Source organism: Ruditapes philippinarum, unplaced genomic scaffold (genome assembly GCF_026571515.1).
Source record: "Ruditapes philippinarum isolate M1 unplaced genomic scaffold, ASM2657151v2 ctg802_1_1_1_1, whole genome shotgun sequence".
NCBI lineage: Eukaryota > Metazoa > Mollusca > Bivalvia > Venerida > Veneridae > Ruditapes > Ruditapes philippinarum.
Genome location: NW_026866781.1, coordinates 211,704 through 239,506, shown reverse-complemented (window position 1 = coordinate 239,506; position 27,803 = coordinate 211,704). Strand labels below are relative to the sequence as shown.

Genomic DNA, 27,803 nt, shown 5'->3' with positions numbered 1-27,803 from the left:
AATGTTTATTCTAAACAAGTAATACTTGAACTGAAATAAATGCTCCATTTCAAACATGTAATAATTGAACTGAAATAATAAATGTTCCATTCCAAACATGCACAACTTGAACTGAAATAATAAATGCTTCATTCCAAACACATAATACTTGAAATGAAATAATAAATGCTCCATTCCAAGCATGTAATACTTGAACTGAAATAAAAAATGTTCTATTCCAAACATTGAATATTTTCAATGAAATTATAAATGCTCCATTCCAAGCATGTAATACTTGAACAGAAATAAAAAATGTTCCATTCCAAACATTGAATATTTTCAATGAAATTATGAATGTTCCATTGCAAACATGTAATACTTGAACAGAAATAAAAAATGTTCCATTCCAAACATTGAATATTTTCAATGAAATTATGAATGTTCCATTGCAAACATGTAATAGAAAGCTATTTGTTATTCAAAACCAAAACAAGTCTGTATCACTATGTTATTTTCACATATTATTTAAGCTTATAACAATTAATCTAAATTTTAAAGTAATACAGTTTTTAGGTTTTTCACTAAAACAATAATTTCACAGTAAATGATCTGTTTGCATTCAAACATTTAAAGAATAGGCCTATCATTATTTCAGGCTTGTGTGACTGCACAAGTTGTCATAAGTAATTTGTATGCTAGCTAAATTACTAACACACTCACTGAGCTCTAAGTTAGCAAAATAGTGTACTTCTTAATGATAAAAATCCTAGGAATAAAAAACAGTTCATACCCTTGCCCATTTAGTATTTTTTTCTTCATTGGGTTTGATGGTAAAGAACTTCTGATATACTCGACGCTGTAATGACTTTGGAAACCTATTCTCACTGTCATTAACTTGATCAGACTAGAAAATACGATAATAACCATGATCAGACTAGAAAATACAATGATAACTAAAATATCAAACTTATTATTTTCACATTGATTGCAATTCTACAAATATTTCATTTGCTTCAAACAAAATTATATAAATTACAGAAGGAAGAGTGTTCTATCAATATGAATTTAAGCAATCTGATTGTATAACGAATCCTCAACAATGAGTTTTGTATAACGGATCCTCAACAATGAGTATTGTAGAACGGATCCTCAACAATGAGTATTGTAGAACAGATCCTCAACAATGAGTATTGCATAACGGATCCTCAACAATGAGTATTGTATAACGGATCCTCAACAATGAGTATTGCATAACAGATCCTCAACAATGAGTATTGTATAACGGATCCTCAACAATGAGTATTGTATAGCGGATCCTCAACAATGAGTATTGTATAGCGGATCCTCAACAATGAGTATTGCATAACAGATCCTCAACAATGAGTATTGTATAACGATTCCTCAACAATGAGTATTGTATAGCGGATCCTCAACAATGAGTATTGTATAACGGTATGCTCAACAATGAGTATTGTAGACGGATCGACTCAACAATGAGTATTGCATAACGGATCCTCAACAATGAGTATTGTATAACGGATCCTCAACAATGAGTATTGTATAGCGGATCCTCAACCAATGAGTATTGTATAGCGGATCCTCAACAATGAGTATTGCATAACAGATCCTCAACAATGAGAGTTGTATAAACGGATCCTCAACAATGAGTATTGTATAGCGGATCCTCAACAATGAGTATTGCATAACAGATCCTCACAATGAGTATTGCATAACGGATCCTCAACAATGAGTATTGTATAACGGATCCTCAACAATGAGTATTGCATAACAGATCCTCAAACAATGAGTATTGTATAACGGATCCTCAACAATGAGTATTGTATAGCGGATCCTCAACAATGAGTATTGTATAACGGATGCTCAACAATGAGTATTGTAGAACGGATCCTCAACAATGAGTATTGCATAACGGATCCTCAACAATGAGTATTGTATAACGGATCCTCAACAATGAGTATTGTATAACGGATCCTCAACAATGAGTATTGTATAACGGATCCTCAACAATGAGTATTGTATAACGGATGCTCAACAATGAGTATTGTAGAACAGATCCTCAACAATGAGTATTGTATAACGGATCCTCAACAATGAGTATTGTAGAACGGATCCTCAACAATGAGTATTGCATAACAGATCCTCAACAATGAGTTTTTGTATAACGGATCTCCTCAACAATGAGTATTGTATAACAGATCCTCAACAATGAGTATTGTATAACGGATCCTCAACAATGAGTATTGTATAACAGATCCTCAACAATGAGTATTGTATAACGGATCCTCAACAATGAGTATTGTATAACAGATCCTCAACAATGATTATTGTATAACTGATCCTCAACGATGAGTATTGTATAACTGATCCTCAACAATGAGTATTGTATAATGGATCCTCAACAATGAAGTATTGTATAACGGAACCTCAACAATGAGTATTGTATAACGGATCCTCAACAATGAGTATTGTTTATAACGGATCCTCAACAATGAGTTGTATAACGGATCCTCAACAATGAGTATTGTATAACGGATCCTCAAACAATGAGTATTGTATAACAGATCCTCAACAATGAGTATTGTTATAACGGATCCTCAACAATGAGTATTGTATAACGGATCCTCACAATGAGTATTGTAGAACAGATCCTCAACAATGAGTATATTGTATAACGGATCCTCAACAATGAGTATTGTCTTTCTTGAGTGTTTTTGTCTGTACCTTAATTAAGGTGATGATATTGAAAATGGGTCAAAATATGATATGATTTGAGAGAATGTAGAGAAATAACAAAAGTGTAAACTTGAACAGACTAAAAGTCAAACTGATGCATTATAAAATCATATTGTATTAGAACATAAATATAGGACATAAAAGAGGTTACTTAAAAAAAAAACTAGAAATGTGTCCATAGGACACTTATTCTCACACTACATTTGCTGTCACTGTAGCTAATTTATATTTTACTCTTTTATTTACTTTATTACAGTGAAATATAAGGCATGATAAAGACCTGTTATTATTTATCAGTGAAATATAAGGCATAGTAAATACTTGTTATTATTTATCAGTGAAATATAAGGCATGGTAAAAACCTGTTATTATTTATCAGTGAAATATAAGGCATGGTAAAGACCTGTTATTATTTTACATTGAAATATAAAGTATAATAAGGACCTGTAAGCCTATACGTTTGATGTATGCCTGTTTCTGTATCTTATCAATGTCACCAACTGCCACACCAATCTACAATATATCATAAATGTCAAATTTTATAACTTCAGAAAAACAGATATATCAAAATGAAACACCTCCAGATGATTATGATAAATCTTGAAAAATCTAAACACAAGAAAATTATTTTGATTGATTAAAAGATGTATGAGTATTCACAATTCAGGAGAAACGTTTTAGTATGCAAAATATGGCAAAATTTACTCGCAGTTCAACCCTGTTACCACCAGAGTCAGATAAATTTCTGAATACTTTAACAAATTAAAGATCATTTCTGAAAACAGCAGCAGAAGTGTCACAGTGATGGTCATATGACTTTATTTGTACACTTGATTAAAACTTTACTCATCAGAATTTAATTTTTTTAACAATTAGGCCATTATTTTTTGATATTTCGGTTTACTGACCCGCCGACTCTGTATTTTGGGAAAATGAAAAAAAAAAATCTGCCCCCAAAAAAATTCTGTGTTGTCTTGAAATACGCTGCTAATAACGACTTGTCAAAGAAATGTCGTGGTAAGTATTTTAATTAACTGTTAAACCTACCATATGCCAGACTATTTTACATACGATTTATACAGTGAGATACGCAACCGGTTATCTTTACTCGAGAATAGCCTGTCGTCTGCTAGTTGGGGAAATGTTTATTGGTGTTTATTATGAAAGAATGTCTGTTTTAAATGGGGTCAAGCATTCTCACAGAATTATAATTAGGCTTTTGATCATATTTCATCAATGATTGAAGGTCGAAATGCGTAAAAATGTAAAAAAAAAAAAAACCCAACAAAAAAAAAAAACACGCCAAATTACGTAAGCAATTACATTCAAGGCAGAGCGAGAAGAAATCTGCTGCAATTGAAAAGATCATATTTCAGATTTAACAAAAAAAAAATTAGTTCTTTAAAACAGATTGAATACAGGTTTTCAAACAAACAAAATAAAAAAATTGCCCAGCACTTCTTTTAATAGATTTTTATGTCAAAAAAATTGACCTGCTTTTTATCCGATAAAAATATTTTTCCACAATGGGCGAAAATTGGACATGACTTGTTGGTTTGTAATCTTTTTCTTGTGACAACTTTTTTTAAGCATCTGATCTATTAAAGAAATGAGGTGCAAGTTCAAGTGATTTTCGGCACCCTTGCATGATTCAGATTACACAGCAGTGTGATGTAAACATCAAAGAATGACAAGTATTCTTTTGAAGAGTCTCGCTTGCCACTTGTCAAAAGTCATTTGTGTAGATTATCATGTGTGTTTTTAAAACAATGGCAAACTATGGGCAAAGTTTTTTTTTTTGTATTTAAACAATCTTTGGGAATAGACAATCGGCGATGTATTAAATTTCATTGTCTCGTAGTAAGTACTGTGTATATGTATGTGCACCCATTTATAGTTATGAAAATTTTTTTTTTTTTTTTGCCGCCGCCGACCCTACCTTTTTTTGGAAAAAAATCAGTAAACCAAAATATATAAAAAAAAATGGCCTTACTACAATAATCTGGAGAAATTCTGCTCAGAATTTAAGCATTAAAGATATCATAATATAACATTTCTTGTAAAGAAAGAGACAATCTTGTTTTATGCCTCCACAAAGTGGGGTGCATATAGCGTTGCACTTGTCTGTCCGTCCGTACGTCCTTCCGTCCGTCTGTCCGTACGTCTCGAAATCTTGTGAACGCAACTCCTCTTAAACCGGATGGTAGATTTTGCTTAAACTTCCGGGGATGAACAACCTTAATGTGTAGATGGAAGTAAAGGAAGGAATTTTTGCTGCGACCAAAAAATTTTAACAGAATTTATGGCACTTTGGTTTGATTTTTTCACTATATCCCTTTCGACGGCCATAGCGTTATAAACGTACCGAAAAATCGACTTCTCAAAAGCCGGCGCTATAGTCATAAGAAGGCTATAACGATAATAAACCAGTATAAAATTTTGGCTTCCTGCAAAGCCACTATACTGTTTTGTCGTAGGAAGGCCACCAAAATTTAGTTTTAAATGACTAAATTCTTGAAGTTTACCTTTCATTTATTTACATTCTGTTAAATGTTGTTCAAATAAAAACACCAAATATGTTAATTTTGTATAGTGCCCTTTATTTGACAGATATACTGTAAATGTTTAGTCTATATACTACAGTACACTTTTTACTTAATGTGGTAATCAAATAGATATCCAAATTAATTGAAGAAATCTTCTAAATTGTATAGTATTTTTTAAAATGCATTTATTGATACATCAAAACAGAGTTTCTGTAAGCAGTTCTCTTATTTGAAACAAAAATGAGTTGAACTTACAAAATTCACGTTGCAAAGCATAATATCAATCACCCTTCCTGAGAAAAATTGATTTTCATTGATTTTCAATAATTACGTTTTAAAACGTTGTGGACGTTTTACTCAACACGGTATTCTAATGGGCTATAATGGTAAAGAACGTAAAATTTACCGTTTTAAAACGTTCAGAACTTGTTTTAAAAAACAAGGATTGGGAGTCTGTTTATTGCAGTTGAACAGTGTTATACGGTATGGCTTTGTTGTTTATCGTATGCAGTTGAACAGCCATAGCGTAATATTTTGATTTTTCATAAACACATTAAAAAACCAGAATGTACGAAAACGAGGTTTTTACGGGTTTGCATGACACAAAATTCAAGTTTAACGCTGATTTACGCTACGGTTTCTAGAAAGGTATATTTTTGTTACGTTTAACTACCCTATAGACGTCTGTTGTAAAATAAGACTGGCTTTCAGAAATGTGAAAATTCGATACGTTTTCTTACGCTTTGGCCGTCCTACGGGTATAGCGGATGGCCGTCGAAAGGATATACCATTAAGGCCCCACGATTACACGTTTAAACGGATTTGTTTCGATTTTCATTCATAAACGTTTACGATATTATTTACCGTTTAATCGAAATGACCATATTGTCTTACAAAATTTCTTAATCAATGCCTGTAATCATGGATTTTATAAATTCTAGTGGTTTATTCCAAAGTAAACAAACGGAAAATGGGTTTTTACAACCCTCCACACAGCATTACCGTACAAAATTGCTCGTGACATAATACATTTTTGGTAAAAAATTGGTTACAATGCAAAAAATGTGTGCTGACTCAATCGTGATGAGCCTTGCACATTCTTTATTTGTACATGTATTAAAAAAAGAAAGAAAGACATCATTTGGCGACTCAAATACATGGTGTGTATAGTACATAGAGGTACCACCGTTTAAACGGTATCATTTCGGTTCTTAGCAATCGTGTAAATGTTTACAAAAAATTGTAAACGTGGGAGCCTTATATACCATATATATGTTGTCAGTGGGGGCATCCGTGTTCTTTGGACACAGTTCTAGTTTTTAGTCATTTGAACATATAAAGGTTACACAACAAATTTTCAGCATTAAAGAAGATACAGTCTTAGATGTCCCTGTCAACATTATTTCAAGAGATCCACTGCAAGGAAAGGGCCATAATTTTGAAAGCAGAAGACAGTCATTGGGGTTTATAAGATAACTTATTGAGTGTTACAAGAAAATGATACATACCAAATATCTAAGCTTTGCCATGTATTTATATTTGTAAATGGTAATCTATGGATCATTCCTGTGCAGGATGGTTAAAATCTACTATGTTTAGCAGACATATACTAATAGCTGATTGCCAAAATCAAACAATTACCACTGCAAAATCCTTACTAAACAGGAAAAAATTTATATGAAGAATATAGTGAATTTTCAAAGGCAATAACTTAAAAAGAATGGGATACAAGTTTATTATACTTGAACAATGCCTACTTCCTCCATGACATATATCCACCTATAAAGTTTTAATTGATATTCCAAAAACTTACTGAATTATGTTCTGGACAAAATAGGTCAAAACTTATGAAGAGGAGAGTTAACTGTCATTATTGTGCACTGCTATCTTCCTTAATAAGATATATTCACCTATTAAGTTAATGTTGACCATGAAAAATACAAATGCTCATAACTTTATGGAGGATAGAATTCTCACTCTTGTGCAATGCACTTGTCCCAAATGAAATCTATTCACCTATGAAGTTTCAAGTTTATATCTTAAAATTAAACGCATTTAAAGTAATCTCTATACAAAAATCACCTGGGCAGAAGCAAAAAGAGCACCAATGAACCGACCCAGATGGAGAGCTGTTGTGGATGCCCTTTGCCCCACTAGGGGAAAACAGGATTAGGTCCGGTAGGTAGGTCTATACAAAAATTAAGCATAAAAAAATCCCCTATTATCATATCCCCTAGCTGCTTGATTATAGTACATACATGTATTTTAATATGAACCCAAAACAATAGAGCCACAATCTATTCTGAACCCAAAACAAAAGAGCCATATAATAAAATCTGAACCCCAAAAATCATCAATGCTGTGATGTACCAGGTTACCACATTTATTATGGAGCCCACAGGGTATTAAAACACAATTGAATTTTAGGCATTGAGGGTCACATGACTCGTTTTTGGTATAAGGTGTGGCACATTTTCTGTAAGCTGTATTTGATTAGTTTATCAGTCTTTTATTATAAGAGACTGGTTGATTTTCTCAGAAATAATTTTCAATGAAACACTAATAAAAACATTACATAATAATTCAACAATTCCTAGAAAAGAATAAAAAGTGATGAAAAGCTGACTGCTATAAATTCCAATAAGAATATGTTATCCTTAAAGTTCAAAAAATTTCTCCCCACAAAAAACTGTTTAACTTGTAGATATCTTACCAATAAGTTCATGAGAGCTATAGGCATAATGATCATGAACAGTGTAACAATAATGTAAGCATCTACAGTGAAAGGGGAGTTATCTTGTTCCACATAAACATCTACAAAGTTGATCTCTCCAAGAGTCATGGCTAACACTGTCAAAGGAAATACATCATTGTCCCGAAATCCAGGCTGAAATTTGAAACAGCAAAATTATACACCAGTTAAAATGTAACACATAAATTGAACAGAAAACAGAACACATTTGTTCACTGCAGTTGATAATTTTTTATCAATTTCTGTTCACCTACTTTAAATGGTTGGTTCCACCTGGGACGAGGATATCTATCAGAATCAACAGACAGTTAATATTAATCAGACAAATGTTTTAATCAAATGATCAAGCAGAACGTTTTGCTTTGCCTCCAGGTGGCAAACAGACATTATACTAATCTCTTAAGCCAAACATCATGATATCCATAGAAATTATAAAAGTAGGGGATATTTAACTAATTGAAATGAATATCTGTTATATACAGACCATTACAATGACAATATTGAATCTATAAGTATAATAGTTTAGTGAAAGCAAACATGGTAAGAAATAAATGGAAAAATAACCAATGTTGTATTATACAATATAATTAAGTTACATGACACCAAAGCTATTACAAATAGGTTCAGAATAGGCCAATGATATGAGATTTGGTGCTTTCAAAAGAAAAAATGCAAAATAAATAACATCAAAGAAATAAATATTGAGAAAAAACAAGTAAAAAAATTTACCACTTGAGCTATAACAGCACCAAGAGCCTGGGCAAATGCCATGATGAATAATATAAGTACCAACATCACCTACAAAATATAATGTTATATCTTAAGTTCAACATGACCTACAAAATAGTGTTAAATCTCAGTTGAACATCAAATCTGAAATCTCTTATAGATATTCAATGTTTGGGTTTTAAGCCAGTCACACTTCTAGTAATGCTAGTGAGAGAAAATACTAGATGACCATACATATATATTATTATTACAGGAAAGCCTCAGCAGGCACCTGATATAGAACAACCAACCGGAAAGCTTCCTGAAGTTAAAGAAATATAAACATTTTTAACAAGGGGCATCCATTGCCAAGTGGTTATGGTCAATGACTTTGAACTACTTGCCCCTCAACTCTGTGCAGAGCTCAAATTCCAACTGGGATTGGGATTCTTTCATGTGAGGAAGCTATCCAGCTAGCTAACTGAATGTCTGTGGTTCTAATCAGATGCCTGTTTGTGCGTGAAATGATGCTTGGAAGAGCACCTGAGGTCTTTCTTTACCAATAAAGATGGAAAGTTGCCATATGGCCTGTACATGTACTGTGTTGCTGGGACATATAACCAAACAGTAAAAAACACTGACAACAACAAAGATTAGCACCAACAAGGAGCAAGTGTTTGATGGTCAGCAGGCTTATCCTCTTAACTTTTGCTATTACAGATTATATTATTCAGCTATTTATGTTAGATTAATAAAAAACTCAATATGCAGTTAACAAGCACATTTGATATTAATAACAAATTTCATAAACATAGAACTGGATGATCTGTTACAATAATATTTCTTTTCAAATGTCCTCCTATTATCTAAGCATTTTCCAAAGTAAATATTAAGAAGTACCGTAAAAAATGTGCTTACCTTGGCTAAACTCATCATAACCTCATTGAACATCACAAAATATATACCAATTACATCTAACCTGCAATATTAATACATATAATCAAATGATATATACCAATAACATCTAATCTGCAATATCAAACAATATATACCAATTACATCTAACCTGCAATATCAAATGATATATACCAATTACATCTAACCTGCAATATTAATACATATAATCAAATGATATATACCAATAACATCTAATCTGCAATATCAAATGATATATACCAATTACATCTAGCCTGCAATATCAAATGATATATACCAATTACATCTAACCTGCAATATCAAATGATATATACCAATTACATCTAACCTGCAATATTAATACATATAATCAAATGATATATACCAATAACATCTAATCTGCAATATCAAATGATATATACCAATTACATCTAGCCTGCAATATCAAATGATATATACCAATTACATCTAACCTGCAATATTAATACATATAATCAAATGATATATACCAATAACATCTAATCTGCAATATCAAATGATAGATACCAATTACATCTAGCCTGCAATATCAAATGATAGATACCAATTACATCTAGCCTGCAATATCAAATGATATATACCAATTACATCTAACCTGCAATATTAATACATATAATCAAATGATAGATACCAATTACATCTAGCCTGCAATATCAAATGATAGATACCAATTACATCTAGCCTGCAATATCAAATGATAGATACCAATTACATCAAACTGCAATATCAAATGATATATACCAATTACATCTAACCTGCAATATCAAATGATATAAACCAATTACATCTAACCTGCAATATCAAATGATAGATACCAATTACAGCTAACCTGCAATATCAAATGATAGAAAAAAATGATAGATACCAATTACATCTAACCTGCAATATCAAATGATAAACATGTATACCAATTACAGCTAACCTGCAATATCAAATGATAGAAAAAAATGATAGATACCAATTACATCTAACCTGCATTCTAACACTCACGTGATTTTGTCACTATAGACAAAGAAGGAAAAAAACTGGTGTTAAACTGCCAATAAACACCGGTTAGGGACTACTTGTATATGCGCTGTTATGTTTTCACCCTCGATTGTATAGTTTACAAAGCATTTTAAAGCAACAATAAAAAGCATTTTTATTTATATTTTCAGTTCGTATAATGTTTTCTTTTCATACAATACCGAAATAATATCTCACATACACTAACGCCACCTATTAGATCCATATCAGTTAATAAATATTTTGACAAAACGGCGCCAATCCGTAAGCAGCGTAATGACGTCATCCTAAGTAAACAAGCTGACGTTATTTCATACATACAAGAATGATAAATGGGGCACTGATGTAAACACAATACGACGTAAGTTTTTATTGTTGAAAACTTGATAAAATAACGTTTTTTTTTTCTTATTATTTCTTTTGTTTAATAATTTCTATATCTTCGCAACAGTAGGGTGCGAAAATTGAACAGCGTTATACGAAAATCTGCACCCAAAGTTTTTTCCACTTGAAAAATAACACTAGTGATTTTCCTTATTTTATCGTGTTAGAATCGAAATAACATCAGCCTGAGAGGTGTATATCGGCTATTTAACACCGGTTTTGTCGTTTTGATGCGACAAAATTAACCACTCAGGCCTACTGCCTTCGTGGTCAATTCCTACGCATCAAAAACTCCAAACCGTTGTTAAATAGCCGATCATACACCTCTCAGGCCGATGTTATGTCTTAAATATCAAATGATATAAACCAATTACATCTAGCCTACAATATCAAATGATATATACCAATTACATCTAGCCTGCAATATCAAATGATAGATACCAATTACATCTAACCTGCAATATCAACTGATATATACCAATTACATCTAACCTGCAATATCAAATGATAAACATGTATACCAATTACATCTAACCTGCACTATCAAATTATAGAAACCAATTACATCTAACCTGCAATATCAAATGATATACATGTATACCAATTACATCTAACCTGCACTATCAAATTATATAAACCAATTACATCTAACCTGCAATATCAAATTATATAAACCAATTACATCTAACCTGCAATATCAAATGATATAAACCAATTACATCTAACCTGCAATATCAAATGATAGATACCAATTACATCTAACCTGCAATATCAAATGATATATACCAATTACATCTAACCTGCAATATCAAATGATATATACCAATTACATCTAACCTGCAATATCAAATGATATATACCTGAATTACATCTAACCTGCAATATCAAATGATATATACCTGAATTACATATAACCTGCAATATCAAATGATACATGTATATACCAATTACATCTAGCCTACAATATCAAATGATATATACATGCAAAATATCAAATGATGTATACCAATTACATCTAACCTGATATATCAATATAATTATTTACATTTGTACATGTGAAGTATGTAGTATTACCTTTGTAGATAAGAGATAAGTAAAGTCCAGGCACAGAGTGAGGATATCCAGGCACCTCTCCAGTTTGTCTCACAAGGATATAAGTTTGGTGGATTAATGAAGACAAGAGTAGATGCCATCATGATCCAGTTACAGTACGTGTAAGGATTTATAAAATAGCGCCATTTCTGAAAACATATAACATGTTTATTGAAAATAAATAAATAGGTTCTTGTTTTGAATTTGTTCCCAATTCAATATATTCTCAAAAATATGTTTCTTATAAAAAAATTTAAATGAAGACAAAGTTAAAAAGTTAAAAACAGTGTTCATTCCAGTGAGTGTAATAAAATGTATGCTGAAATTAGCCACATTAGATTACTGTAGTATATATACAACTGTCATTTTTCATACCTGACATTTTGAAATATATTAAATAAAACTTTAAAATATAATTATAGACTGTACATTTACCAGATAAATAGAAACATTATTGGATCATACAGAAATAAACTTGACAGTAACAAACATAACAAAACAGGACTGTCAGATTTAACTTACACAAATGTGTACACACATCAAGAAGGGAATAATCATTGTGCATGTTATATTTTATATGACTGTATGATATTGGAGTTAAACGAAGTGAAAGTAATGGTATAGTCTTTTGTCAAGTATGTGATACAGTCATGTACTTTGTTTGAAGGTGACATTAACAAACAAACAGTGTCCATGTTATAATAGAAACAAACTTATTGTAACTAAGGGTAATATTTTTATATGGGGGCAAGAACAAATTCAAGGGAAGTAAATCTGTATATGAGCTAAAAAGGATTCTATTATATATGCAGGCAAAAAGATCAAATTCAATAATGTGTTCCTTGTTCCAACAGTACTTATATACAAGTAATATGTAAAGCTCAAGTAATATGTAAAGCTGATGCGGAAATGATGGATGAAATATTTTTAGCAGTGTTTCGAATCTGTATATGAGATTAATCACCAGATTCTGTTTGACAGAACTAAAGAGAACAGAATAGCATTACTTATTGGCCTTTAATAAATCTAAACAGATGACAAAATGCACACATAATTCTGATAAATAATCAAAGTTAATACAGCGGAAACACAAACTATCAGGTATCAGAAAAAATTAAATACAACTCAATATTGATGATGCATTCTTGATGATTACAGAAACATTATAGTGAAAAAACTTCATGATAAATGTTGGGTGTGTGAGATGAAAACATTCACTGTCAAAGCATGCATACCATGCATATAAAATAAAACTTTAGAAACTGATGCTGAGTTGGACTTTGAGACAACATAATTACAGTTAGTACACTAGCATGCTGGTGATGCTGCTAAGCATAATATATGGGACATGTTCAGAAAACACCGTGTAAAGATATCACATATTGTACACTGAACTTTGTTTACTAGATTTACAAAGTTGTTTCTCAATATAAACAAAACTTTTATATAGTACACTTTTTTTCTGTTTCAACTATCATTTTAATTATATATAAATTGCATCCAACCATATTTTGTGAAGACAAATTCGCTTTAGGTTTTGATCATTGAAAAAAAAACAGCAATACATTGTATTAACATTCACAAGTTAGACTCAAACAGTATAAGATTATTTTGACTATTTTGTGAAAAAAGAAGACTATGTCATCAAGTGTTATGATTTGACAATACATTTAGCATCACAGACAAGTTTTTGATACTACTTCATTCTTGATACAACATCTAACAATGGTAATTTATTGATACAGTCATGCTGAAATTGTCTACCCTTAGTTTGTATATATCCTACCTCACCTGACTTTTTAAAATGGACTTATCTTACTTTAAATTAGGAACAGTCTATTGTTAATTCAAGGTATTTATATATCATATATTTCACCACACTATGATAAAGAAGCCAATATTTTAGAACCTTGAAAGACCAGACTAGTGCTAGCGCTAAAAAATATAATTATCTCCCCTGTTTGCTGAAAATCCCTGATATTATACCTAGCAACAACCTAGAAGATGAAATAATTACCTTCTTGGTTGAAAACTTTAATAATATAAAGAAAATTATTTAAATGCTACAACAATAGTACCTCTATATAATGGTTAACAGAAAAGGGGGTAGTAACCAAAACCTAGAAAAAAGATGTCTCTTAAAACTATTTACCCAAAATATTATTACAGTTATACTGGTATATACATGTACAATAGTAAGATATATTAATTTATACCATGATTATATTTAAGAAATATTAACATGTGAGGCACTTAAATTAAATAAAATGTTACAAACTAACTAGAACTCCGCGAGTCGGATGTGTCGCCTTGTGAACAATGTAGTTTAGGGAAAATGGCCAGGACAAAAATTAAATATGAAAAATAACAAAGGGCAATAACTAAAAAAATAATAAGTGCAGAGCAGCAGTTTCTGTACACTGCACTTCTTATCAATAAGATCTATCATTCTATGATGTTTCAAGTCCATAGCTTTCATACTTGAGGAGAAATGACCAGGACAAAAATAAAGTAAGAAAATCAACAAAGGGCAATAACTCAAAAATAAGAAATGCAGAGTATCAGTTCTTATGCACTGCACTTCTTTTTAATGAGATCTATCATCCTATGAAGTTTCAAGTCCATAACTTTTATACTTTCGGAGAAATGGCCTGGACAAAAATTAAGTATGAAAATTAACAAAGGGCCATAACTCAGAAATTAAGAAATGCAGAGTACCGATTCTTGTGCACTGCACTTCTTAATAATGAGATCTATCATCCTATGAAGTTTCAACTCCATAGCTTTTATACTTAAGGAGAAATGGCCTGGACAAAATTAAAGTATGAAAATAAACAAAGGGCAATAACTCAAAAAATAAGAAATGCAGAGTACCAGTTCTTGTGCACTGCACTTCTTAATAATGAGACCTATCATCCTATGAAGTTTCAAGTCCATGGCTTTTATACATTAGGAGAAATGGCCGGAACAAAAATAAAGTATGAAAATTAACAAAGGGCAATAACTCAAAAATTAGGAAGTGCAGAGTACTGGTTCTTGTGCACTGCACTTCTTAATAATAAGATCTATCATCCTATGAAGTTTCAAGTCCATAGCTTTTTTAGTTCAAGAGAAATGGCCCGGACAAAATTAAAGTATGAAAATTAACAAAGGGCAATAACTCAAAAAATAAGAACTGCAGAGTACCGGTCCTTGTGCACTGCACTTCGGGTTATTGAAAGAAGCATGCATACCAAGTTTGAAGTCAATCAGACTTATAGTGACTGAGTTATGCTCCGGACAAGCTTTAGGGGACGCCGACGCCTACAACGGCGACGCCGACAACGACAACGACACAGACGCCGCCGCCGACACCGCCGACAAAAGTAACCCCTATATGTCACCTTTTCAAGGCGACACAAAAATTGGCAAGTCTCCACAACAATTCAGAACAAAAAGCAGTCATGACTACCAAATCCATTGCCAAAAAGAAGAAAAGTAATAAAAAGAGTTGTAACTGTCCATTTACACACACTGACCTTAATTAAATAATTAAATGGCAATAATCCAGTACTCAGCTGGGATATTAGACGTTATTCACCAATGAAGTTTTAAGCTGATATTTTTAACAGTTAAGAGGAAAATGTATTACCTTGAGAAAAAAATAAGCATTAGAATAACAAAGGGCAATAATATGAAAAAGAAATTAAGGGAAATAATTAAAAAAGATACAAAATGTATATGAAGTGAACACTTTAGGTCTGCACTCTTCCTCCTCTATGAAATCTTTCCACATATTAATTACAAGTGGTATCTCGATGAGTTTTAGATCCCTTTCAAATTAAAATAAAAATCAAAGGGGGAATAACTTTAAAAACGAAATGAAGAGTTTTTCATTCTTGTCAAATGCATTCCCCAGCTTTTCCTCCCTGAAGTTTTTTTAATTAATATTTGGAGTTTAGTTATGGTCCTTACAAAAAATAACAAGAAAAGAAACAAAGGGCAATAACTTGAAATTAATGTAGTGAACAGTTGTTAATCTTGTGCATCCTCTATGGGATCTATACACTTATGCAAGTTGATATCTTAAATACTTTTTCAGTAACAAATTGTGAGAAGAATGGGCTACTATTTTAAAATAACCATAAGTGATTAGTGCAACTGAAGCAAATACTGTAATCTTTAATATTGTTTTGAAAACAAAATGGGGTAGTATTTCTGACAAAAGACATGCAAGAATATTGATAATTGAAAATATCACTTATCAAAAATCTTACATAGTTAAACAGTATTTTTAATCAAAGCTGATGAATCTCTATCACCATGTCTGTAGTTTGTTAGTAAAATTACAACAAAATATCATAATGCAAAAGTGCAAATAAGGTTACTCTTAATCAATTATTAATATCTTAAAGTAAACTAAACTCCCTGTAAATATATTTACATACCTGTCCCCAGCATAGGAATAATTCTTTTGCCATAAGAAGTAAAATGAACCCCTCTAGTATACATTGCAGGTAAAAAAGGATTGGTTCAGGAAAAATCTTGCTAGATAAGGTTGAAGCCTAAGAATAAAACATGAACCAATATATATGTATTCTAATCCTTTGTGCTCTTTGATAACAGAAACAGATTTCCTACATTTTTGTCACAGCTGACAGGGCATGATAGTCAGGTGACTCCTATTTGAGAGGAATGACCCCAACACCACTTGACATTAGCTGGAGACACATGAAAGAAAGAACTAGTTTATTTTAGGGAAAGGGGTATGTCAGTTTGATACTATTATTAGAGGAGAGATATAACTAGCAGAGGAAAATAGAACTGATTTGAGAGACATGATTGAAAAATCCAGGTAACACTTATTTCAGAGGCATGTTCGAAAGATCCAAGCGACACTCGTTTGAGAAGAATGACTGAATGATCCAGATGATAAAAATTGGGAGGTATAACTGAATGATCCAGGTGATACTTATTCAAAAGCATGATTGTGACGACACTTATTTGACAGGCATGTCAAATTGATCCAGGTGACACTTATTCAAGATGCATGCTTGTGACTGAAAGTTTCAAATAACAGTAATTTGAGAGGCATGACCAAAATTAATGATCCAGTGATACTCATTTGAGAGGGTTGACAATCTGATCCAGTGACACTTATTTCTGAAGCATGACAAAATCATTTAAATGACACTAATTTGAGAGGCATGGCAGAATGATTCACAAGATACTAATTTAGAGATATGACTGAATGATCCAAGTTAAACTTCTTTGAGAGGCATGACAAAATGATTCAATGAAATTAATTTGAGAGGCATGACAAAATGGTCAAAGAGACATATATTTGAGAGGCATGACCAAATGATCTATGTGAAGCTGGTTTGAGAGATGAAAGAGATGGATCCAGGTGATGCTAGCTGAAGATTTGATGCAGAAAGGTGTGTGTGTAAAATTCAAGAAATATTTGTTTTTAGATTCACAAGGCACTTGCATGACAGGCAAAATAGACAGGTCCAGATGATGCAAACTTGAAATATGTAGCAGACATAGATGTCACTAATCTAAGACATTATTGAAAGCAGATTAAGTTTGAAAGATTAGAAGGCAGACACTTAACTGGTGTCAGCTATAGACAAGGTCAGGCATGGTAGATCCAGATTGCACTCATTTTGAGAGGGGGGGACATTTAGACAGAAATGTCCAGGCCGGATTAATCTGAGGGGTGTTACAGACATTGTTTGATGGTTCTAGCAGATGCTAGGTAACAACTGTTTAAGCTGCAAGAATGAAAGATCAGTTAACTGGTCAAATTCAGATAACTCCAGCTTAAGAAATGAAGCAGACAAATGCAAGTAGCACTAATATGAGAGGTATAATTGACAGATCCTTGTTGTATTTGTTTGAGAGGTGACTATGACAGGTTCATTTGATACAAGCTAGAAAGATGACGTAGATAGGTCTTATGAAGAATCAGGTAATGTAAGAGGTGTGACAGACTGACAGATCCAAATGGCATTAACTTGAGATGTTTAAACTGGCAGGGGGCAGATGATATCATAATGTAAAGACATGAATGCAATATGCGAGTATTGTTACATTAAGACATATACCAGACAAACATATACAGGGGGCAGAGTAAACAGATACCAATAGTGAAATATTTGCCTAGGGAAGAGCACTTCTCACAACTCCGTGGAACATGTAGAATATTACCTGTCCCCATAGCATGAATAGTTCCTTGCCCATCAATAAGAGAATGAACACTTCAAGTATAACTTGCATGGAAAACAATGCTGGGTGTCTTATATCTAGGGTAGATAAATGACTTTCCTAAAATAAAAATGTTAGTATTCATAGGTTTATTGACAACTCACCTGAAAATAATTTAAAATATACTTCTGTCCTCTTGTTGATTTATTATTTAAATCATTGATGGTTACTGTATAGATTTTATATATTTGTCAATTCTTAACAATCATTTTGCTTGTGCATCCACTTCAGTTATAAATGTATTGCTACAAATATGGAAAAAAATTCTGACCACTGTTTTTTACATTTTAATGACATTATTTTTTCACTGATTAAATGAATTATACAGTAAATTATGTTTGTACCTCTTTCTTTATGTTGACTAAAGTCTCGTTGGCAGATTCTGTGTCATTCAGGTATATAGGACAGTGTCGTAGGTTGTCTAAGATTGGTGACGCCATTGCTGGTACCAACGTCATGTATACATTTAATGTTGCCACATAAACAATGTATATAAATAGATTACTGTACAAGATGTAACGCCCAAACTTTCTCCTGGAATATTATATACATATCATTTACATACTGTATTGATCAACTAGTCCTGTGTAGTCTTAGACCACTTTTCAAGGCTGATTGAGAATTCTGTTAAATCTAAGATTTATCTGTTATACAGCTTTTGTAGCCTTTCTCCTTGTTGACTGTCATACCATTATGATAACGATTATTAAGATTATAAAACAACTTTTAGGTTTTAATTGTAAAACTTTGTCCAATGTTTCAGAACCATCAACCTTCATGCTAGACTGGACTACAATAACATCATGTATATCCTGGTCATATCTTACCAATGAGTGTAATTTCACAATATGATCCAATTACCAATCAAAGTTCATATTTTCTAACCACATATTAAATAATTAATGTCTTATCGCCTATATCATAACAACCTGACAAAGTTCAGTTATAGAAATTATGATAATGGTATTATAAAATGCCTACCATTTCATGATAAGCATACTCTGTGTCAGAGGGTGGGATAATAAATCTTCTCTATTGAACTCTATCATTGTCTGAAATTTCAAAGAACAGTTTTGATACAACTCTGCAAAGAATAGCAATTCAAAATAAAAACTGTCTAGAACTACTTAAACAATGAAACTCAAAGTTATATAGGTCTAATTAATCATTAATTGACAAAATATCATACTTTTCACATTGTAGTTTGTATATTAACTAAACCTTTTATCATAGGAATGAAGAATACCCCCACTGATCCTCCTTCATTAGTAAAAATTAAAGCTAAAAATTTAGAAGATATATCATAACAAATTTGAATCAATGGAGCAAAAACAAAACTGTGCAATATTTGACATTCTGTCATTAAAACATCATCTTTGACCATCTCTTGAAGCTGGCATATTAAGTTCAAAGTATATCCTTTTTAAAGGGTATTATTTAAGGTTTATAATGTGGACACAATTGGTTGTCTGACATTTAACCCTCAACGGGGACCTTGACTTTGTGTCGGCACTACGGTGGCATAAATTTCTGCATACCACTTTTTAAAAAGCAGACATGGTGATGACAGACCAACAAACTGACTGACAACAGCAAGATAGTGATTCTAGTATAGAGCCCCAACCCCACCCACTGCAAATCAACATTTTTCAACTAAAGGAAAATAAAACAAGGATGGATGGGTTCTGCATGTTGTCTTGATGAGTTGAACATTTGAGCCAATTTAAAAAAAATCCTAAAACTCATATAGGATAATTAATTAAATTTTTCAAGTGAAAAAAAAAGAAAAGAAAAAAAGCTTTGTTATAGTATATACAGATTAATAATGATTTATTTTGAGCTGTAAATACTTACATCCAGGGCAAAATATCTTCTATTTTCACAGCAAGGATCATCTGGACCAGGATCAATGTATGTGAAGTCATACTGCAACTAATTATAACACGTCTCTTATAATATGTCTGCATATATTAAATACATCTATTTGACCTTAATGTTGATCAAATTGGAAGCCTTGAAATTGGTTCTGGAACTAACCAGTACTGGTGTAATATAGAGAAATACAATTACTATTCAACATAACTGATACAAAGGTTAACTATTAAACAAGAAGACTTAAATTTATTTTCTTATTTTGACCCAAGGGGCATGATTTATATAACTTGGGTAGAGAACCACAAGGTGATGCTAGACATGCCATACATCTATGTTCTGGGCATCGTAGTTACGAAGGAGAGGATTTATTTAAGTGTTTCAGGTATGGGCTATTTATGACCTAAAGGGTATGATTTATGATTTATTTAACTTTTATATAGTGATACTAGGCAATGTTAGATGCAAAATGTGTTTTATATACATGTGTATATTTAAGCTAGGGCAATGAAGTTCTGAGATTTTTATAGATTTCATTTTTTAAGTTTTATTTAATCTTCTGTGATCTACTTTTGCAAAAGGCCAACACCATTTCTCAACTTTTGTAGAGGGCGAACTAACAAACATTCCTGTGAAGTTTGGTCAAAATCCACCATGTTATTTAAGGAATTTGTGGATAATGGTTTTAAAACTGACAACTTGCCATCCCAAAAGTTTACTTCAAATTTTTGTGCTTAGGCATGCTAGAAATGTCTCCTGGCCAACAGTTTTTCAAAGAGAAACAAAAATTCATCTAATTCAAAAATTTGAACTCAAGGCTACGGTATTCCTAATTCAAAAGTAACTTAAGCAAGCGCTGATGTGGTGAAAATTTATTGAGGACATGTGGCAGGTTTTTGACTATAATTACATAATATTGAAGGTAGTATTACAATTTCCCTAAATATGCATTATACATTAATCGATGTCAAGAACAAGCTATAAATATCTATATGACTTACTGAATAATCCATGTCATCTTTCCTATCATCAGATTCCACAACACAACTATCCATTACTACCTGTAAGTAAATGATTTAATAAAATGTTTATCTAAAGCTGTAAGTAAATGATTTAATAAAACGTTTATTTAAAGTAGCCATTACATTATCTTCTACATGAGCAACTCAATCCCAAAGACATTTAGCAAGTTTATGCAGGATAGTGCAAGTGATAAAAAGACTTCTACATTCCAGATGAAATTAACTAGTTCTTTGACATGCAAGTTTCAAACCATGTTTACACAGGACCATGGATTTTAAGGGCGTTTTCGGGAGTTTTCATATAGACATATAGGCAAAACTAAAACTGTTCAATAGAATTTCTTTAAACTTGTCATGTTGTTAGAATATGATAACAGAAACATTTTAAGCGAAAAAAAAATTGTGGTCACCGTTCTCATTTTTGAGTTATCTGCCCTTGAATTGGACTTTTCTACTTATTTAAGGTCATTTCAAGGGCAGATAACTTATACATACTAAAATGAATTCTTGTTTTAACTTCTGGATTATGTTTTTCTTTTCATTGTTGATTACAATTCATAATAACATGCACTTCCTTACATCGTTTCTGTTAATTTTTTTTCAATGAAAATAAAGGTACTTTAAATTCTTAAAAAATAGGCCATTTTTTAAGAAAAAATGCACAGGTTAAAATTTCTTGAAATTTTGAATATCAACTAAAACGAAGGTAAGCTTCATAAAAATAAGAAGAAAAAAAATGTATTGTTTCCATGAATTCATTGTAAATTATCTGCCCTTGAATTTAACAAAAAAGTCCAATTCAAGGGCAGATAACTCATAAATGAGAACGGTGACCACAATTTTTTTTTCACTTAAAATGTTTCTGTTATCATATTCTAACAACATGACAAGTTTAAAGAAATTCTATTGAACAGTTTTAGTTTTGTCTATATGTCTATCTGAAAACTCCCGAAAACGTCTTTAAGTCAAAATATCCAAATGACTGTTATTTGTGCTGGGGAAAAAGGATCAAACTTACAATTTCTGGATTTTATTCAGACTGTGATATCACAAGATAATTACACATGGTCAAAGTGACAAAAACACTTCATATGTACTTGAATACAGCTGGTTAGTTTATTTAGAAATCTCAACAATTCCAACCACAATATTCCTATGTGACAATGTCTTACTTATCTATTATGGCTGAATTTTGTTACCCCAAGGCCATTCCCCTCATGGTATTTTCCTACCCCAGACAACTCTCCTTGGATGGACAAAGTTAAGTTCCCTTACATTCAACATGAATTTTAAGTAACTAATACACAAATAGTTCTTACAGTAAAAATTGAAAGTAATTTAAACTGAAAACAATTGAAGAAACTAATTTTCAATAAATTTTACATAAATAAATTTATATTTGTGTTTACAGTTTATTCTACCATATTCAATTTTATTGCAGAAATCCCTTCAAGTGTTTTTTCATGTCTTCATAAAGTTAAACAAAACAAAGTAATAAATCATTTAGAATAAGTATCAGCAGAAATCATCCGCACTAGAAAATACTCTTGAGGGGAAATTCAAAATTAATGAGTTGTGAATTGTCCAAACACTGTTTATAAAATAATGTAATATTTTTGTCTCTTTTCTTGTTTAAGTACATAACTAGATACTATATTTGGCATTCACAAAATATCAAACGGAAAGATGCCTGGATTATGTCCTATAAATATTCATGTACATTCTAACTACAGTAAAATAAATGACATACCATTGCTGCCTCTGGAGCTTTCCTAATAAGTTTCTTCATGGGTGTATATCCCTGACTATCTCTTAGTGACATTATCTCCTTCCACCTTAAACATTATAAATAGTTAGTATATCTTATATATTACAACAAATCTCTTTATGTAACTTCATTTTGAAGAAAGTCATGTGAATATTTTAAATGATAAAATCATTTTCTAGGTCACCAATATATATATATGCATGTTATATCAAGAAGTAATGTTGTAATGGTCATCAAATAAAAAATCTTTCTATTTCAAAGTACAAATCATTGTTTCACTCCATATATGGCCAAAATTATTTACAGTTCAAATTAAAATTTGCATGTGTTTGTGTTTAGATTTAGCTTGAAAGAGTAGAATTAGTATAATAAACCTGACCTGTGTTATCCAATCAAATTTTTAAAAAATATAGATTTTTTTGCAAAAACGAAAGTAATTATAAAAAGAAATAGAAAAAAACTTAAAGATGAAATTTCAAATGTTTCTGGGTCGTATTTATAAACAGGAGGGGTTTAACATATCTTGATAAATGTTCATACTTCTTATGTTTCATCATAGTAACAGCAGCATCAACTTGTTCATAATCCAGTGCCATATCCAGGGCAGACTTCTTGTAACTGTTTAACATAATAGGGGAGGCATTCTTGTTTAACAACAGTCGTACCGCATCAACATGACCACCCGCTGCACTCATATGTAAGGCTGTATTCTGTATAGTATAAAATCATACCAAACATTATGTAACTCAGTAACCAACTATATAAATCTTTTATATAGCTTTTATTTCCAGGTAAAATCAAGATATTACTGTAACACCAAAACATTGCAAATGTATCAGCAAATAAATATGAAAATATTACAAAAATACATATCACTGAATAAAAATGGAATAAATCTTTTTTTCACATAACAAAAATGTATTAAAATATTTAATGTTATCCTTTTTCGCATTAAGTACCGGGGTATTGCATACAAATATTTATTTTCAGGAATTGTCATTATATAATACAAACCTTTAATTTATCACACACATTGACCTCTGTAAGGTTGTCTATTAATAGCTGCATGACCTTCACATGACCTTTAGATGCTGCCAAAATCATAGCTGTACAGTAATTCTCATCCCTTTATGGTAACAAAATTAAAACATATAGCTTTAATTATAAAGTATGCACAGCTACTATCATATCCCTTCAACAATGATACCGCAGTTATCCCAACATGATCTAATTTGCAAATGTAGCACTACCTAGAAACATTGCACATTGACCAAGACATCTTGGATGTTATTGTAAAAAGTAACTGACGTAAACACTAATGACCATTTGTCAATTAGTGGCAAGATGCAATAGTCAATCACAGTATGATAAATTCAAAGTAAAGTAATTTTGTTATTACAATTTGCTGCGGAAAAAAATACAGCAGTACCAACAAAGACTATCCTCAATGAATATGACAAAATATCTATAAAATGTAGAAAAAATATAGCAATTCTAATGACAGCTTCTCTGTATATAGTATCATTACAAAAAAAAGAAGGTGTTTTAACTATTTACAGGCATTGGAATATATACCTAATAGAGTTGTCTGCCCCTAGTGCAAGAAGTGACCTTGCAGCCTTGAAATGTCCACTAAGACAAGCCAACATTAGAGGTGTACGACCATCACTGTCTCCATCATTTAACTCTGACTTACTTGTATCTATCTGCATCTCAACACTAGTGTAATTACCACATCTGAAATATGAATGCATGATTAATAATAACACTTAGAATATCATGTATGTGTCAATACTACTATTGTGTAGATTCAAATAATGTATCAGTAGACAACTACATTTCAAGAATGCATATGTTTATTAATTACACTTTATTAAATGAAATAAGTAATAACAACACATGAAATAAGCATACTTCTTTTTAATGACAACCACATCATGTTTTCAATCATAAATCATCAGTATTTTTCATTTAGAATACTGGCATACAAACATGTATGTCATTAGTTAACAGCTTGGCTGGCCATTATATCCCTTTATACTGGACCCATATCTTATGGTTTACTACATAATTTTTGCTCTTTTGAAATCCCTTAAATGAGCAATTGACACCAGTATACAAATTAAGCAGAGTAAAATTAGCAGATCCAGATCATGACACACATTTAGCAGAGTGAGATCATGATACACATTTAGCAGAGTCAGATCATAACACACATTTAGCAGAGTCAGATCATGATACACATTTAGTAGATTTGTACAAATTTAGAAGAGTAAGGTATAAAGATATGTAAGTAAGAATATGCCCATACTCGGCTGCTATATGAAGAGGGGTTTTCCCATCTTGATCTCTTGTTGACAGTTTCACACCAAAATCTATCAATAATTTCATCATCTGAAATATATTCTACATACATGTAGTTTATACTAGTCTTGTTATTTACATCAATACTACTTTCCATTTATCCTTTAATTATATCAGCTACATGCATCTTCTCACGAATAATTTATAGTTATTTCACATGTATTTGCAACATTCTCAAATAATTTATACCATTAGTTTTTATCAATTCAGTTATTGCTATACTATATAAGTCAAAGAATAATTCGTTCATTAAGTTAAATCAGTGTATTATGGGCAAAGATGAGTAAAGTCGTACCATAGTGTTACCAGTTCTAGCAGCATAGTGAGCCACAGTCTGGTCTCTGTGATCCATGGCACTTAGTAATTCTTCTCCACCATTCTGGGACAATAAGTATTTTATATCAAATTTCAAGAGTGATCTTATTGAAAATATACCGTATATTAAGTACTTATTTCTGCGGGCTTAATATTCTGCGATTTTTGTTAAAATAAGGGGTTTAATTTCTGCATATTTTATTTCTGCGGTGTCATCATTATCGCATTGATAAGTTTTATTACTGTGTTTTAACTAAGATATTTGTACAAAATTAACCGATAAAAAAGACAACATTTCAAGATTTGTTGATGTTACATTACTTCCACAACTGATAATAAGTTTCGTTGTAATCAATATGTATTGGTATATGCACGTTAAAAACAAACAGGAAAATAACCTGCAATGACAAATTTTAATACTGTAATTGTATAAATACGAAGTGTGAAAATAAACAATGGCAAAATCGCACATCGTCTTAATATATTGTACAGATACATAAAAGAAGTGTTTATAGCAGGTTTTAATGAAAATAACAAACAAGGGTCATTTTTGCATCACCAGTCAAACTATAATTATAGCTGTTTTTTTTAAAACTATTCACCAAAGACGCATCAAGCTTGGGGTGAGTGAAAAATCATACAAACATAATAATTATTTATTTCAACGAAAAGAACAAGCAAAGTAAGATTTTTTTTCTTATATTTTGTTCATGATGAATACATAAAAAACATCCCATCTACAAAAGCGGATAACTGCACATGGTATTGTATTGAAACTATCCCGGTAGTTTAAATATTTCGATAAATACAAAACGAAAGGCTTAATTTTTTGCGGTTTTTAAATCTGCGGTGTCGTTATGAACCGCAGAAATAGCAGAAATAAAGTTCCCGCAGAAAAAAGTACTTATACGGTACTAACTGACATAACTAAAAGTTTGAAATGTACCCTTGCAATAAAAAATTATATTCTTAAAAAAGTTAAAAGTCAGAATTTAAAAAGTTTAAGGATGTTTGGTAGACAAAATATCTTAACATGACATTTATACAACTTCGAGTGAAATTCTTCATGACGTTTTCTTTTCAAGAAAATCTTCATTAATTTTTTTGGGTATGATACATATAATGTAGAACCTGTTCAGGCTTTTGTAAATCATGTGTTCTGTGTTTGGTTTTTAGTATATCAGTATCCAAGTACAATAATAATTGTCTTGTCAATGGTGAACTAACCTTCATCAGTAACTGTAGTATATTATAGTGACCTTGATCAACTGTCCAATGTAAAGCTGTCCTCATACAGCTATCTGTGGCAGTGACCTTGGCTTTGTGTAAAAGAAGATATTCTACCACTGCGGCATGACCTTTCCATGATGCCACCAACAGTGGGGTCATCTGCTCACTTGTGCGAGCATTGCAGTTTGCTCCCTGCTCAAATACAATTGTAAAATTTCTCTTAAATCACATATAAAAAGCTTTGTGAACAATTTCAATTTTTGTAATACATGTGTACAAAAAGTAAATGAACACACAATATAATTATATTCTGATAAATTATAAAAACAATATTTATAACCATAACAATGTATATTGAATTGATACTTGATAAAAAAAAATGGTGCTTTTATGTTTTACCTTCTGTAGGAGAACTTCTAATACATCTTTCTTCCCATACATAGCACACCTGAAAGTAAATGAAACTTATTTACTTAACAAATTATATATGTCTTATTTTTTGTCTGTTCTTTTTATCCTGACATTAACATCTATTTTAACACATATTTTGGTCATATCATGGTGGTCAATCCACTTAAGCAGCTTTCCTGGATAACTGACCAGAAATTACCAATTTCTCTGCAAGTGAATAACTACTAATCTCAAATGATTCCTTGATTACCAGTGAGAGACAAATGAACATTATACTTGATGCCCAAGATCATATTTCAAAGAAAAATTATGCCTTGCCTAAAGATAGAACTAGCAGCATTTGGATTTAAAATCCAATTCGCTCCCTATTTGGATATGTTTTAGAAACTGAAATAATA

General features: G+C 31.4%; 1 protein-coding gene across 1 annotated transcript in view; it reads right to left on the bottom strand.

Moving 5' to 3' along the window:
* LOC132733699 (transient receptor potential cation channel subfamily A member 1-like) overlaps positions 1-27,803 on the bottom strand; it is a 47,407-nt gene that overhangs the window by 1,020 nt on the left and 18,584 nt on the right. Inside the window, exons 10-28 of the mRNA XM_060720366.1 lie at positions 27,394-27,442; positions 26,992-27,186; positions 25,745-25,828; positions 25,397-25,479; positions 24,661-24,822; positions 24,100-24,211; positions 23,626-23,795; positions 23,068-23,152; positions 21,297-21,356; positions 20,278-20,355; positions 19,405-19,475; positions 18,768-18,957; positions 18,367-18,483; positions 12,157-12,323; positions 9,658-9,718; positions 8,761-8,829; positions 7,993-8,166; positions 3,178-3,246; positions 770-883 (exon numbers count right to left, since the gene is read on the bottom strand). Of these exons, the coding sequence (XP_060576349.1) occupies positions 770-883; positions 3,178-3,246; positions 7,993-8,166; positions 8,761-8,829; positions 9,658-9,718; positions 12,157-12,323; positions 18,367-18,483; positions 18,768-18,957; positions 19,405-19,475; positions 20,278-20,355; positions 21,297-21,356; positions 23,068-23,152; positions 23,626-23,795; positions 24,100-24,211; positions 24,661-24,822; positions 25,397-25,479; positions 25,745-25,828; positions 26,992-27,186; positions 27,394-27,442 (2,110 nt within the window). The remainder of the gene's footprint in view (positions 1-769; positions 884-3,177; positions 3,247-7,992; positions 8,167-8,760; positions 8,830-9,657; positions 9,719-12,156; positions 12,324-18,366; positions 18,484-18,767; positions 18,958-19,404; positions 19,476-20,277; positions 20,356-21,296; positions 21,357-23,067; positions 23,153-23,625; positions 23,796-24,099; positions 24,212-24,660; positions 24,823-25,396; positions 25,480-25,744; positions 25,829-26,991; positions 27,187-27,393; positions 27,443-27,803) is intronic.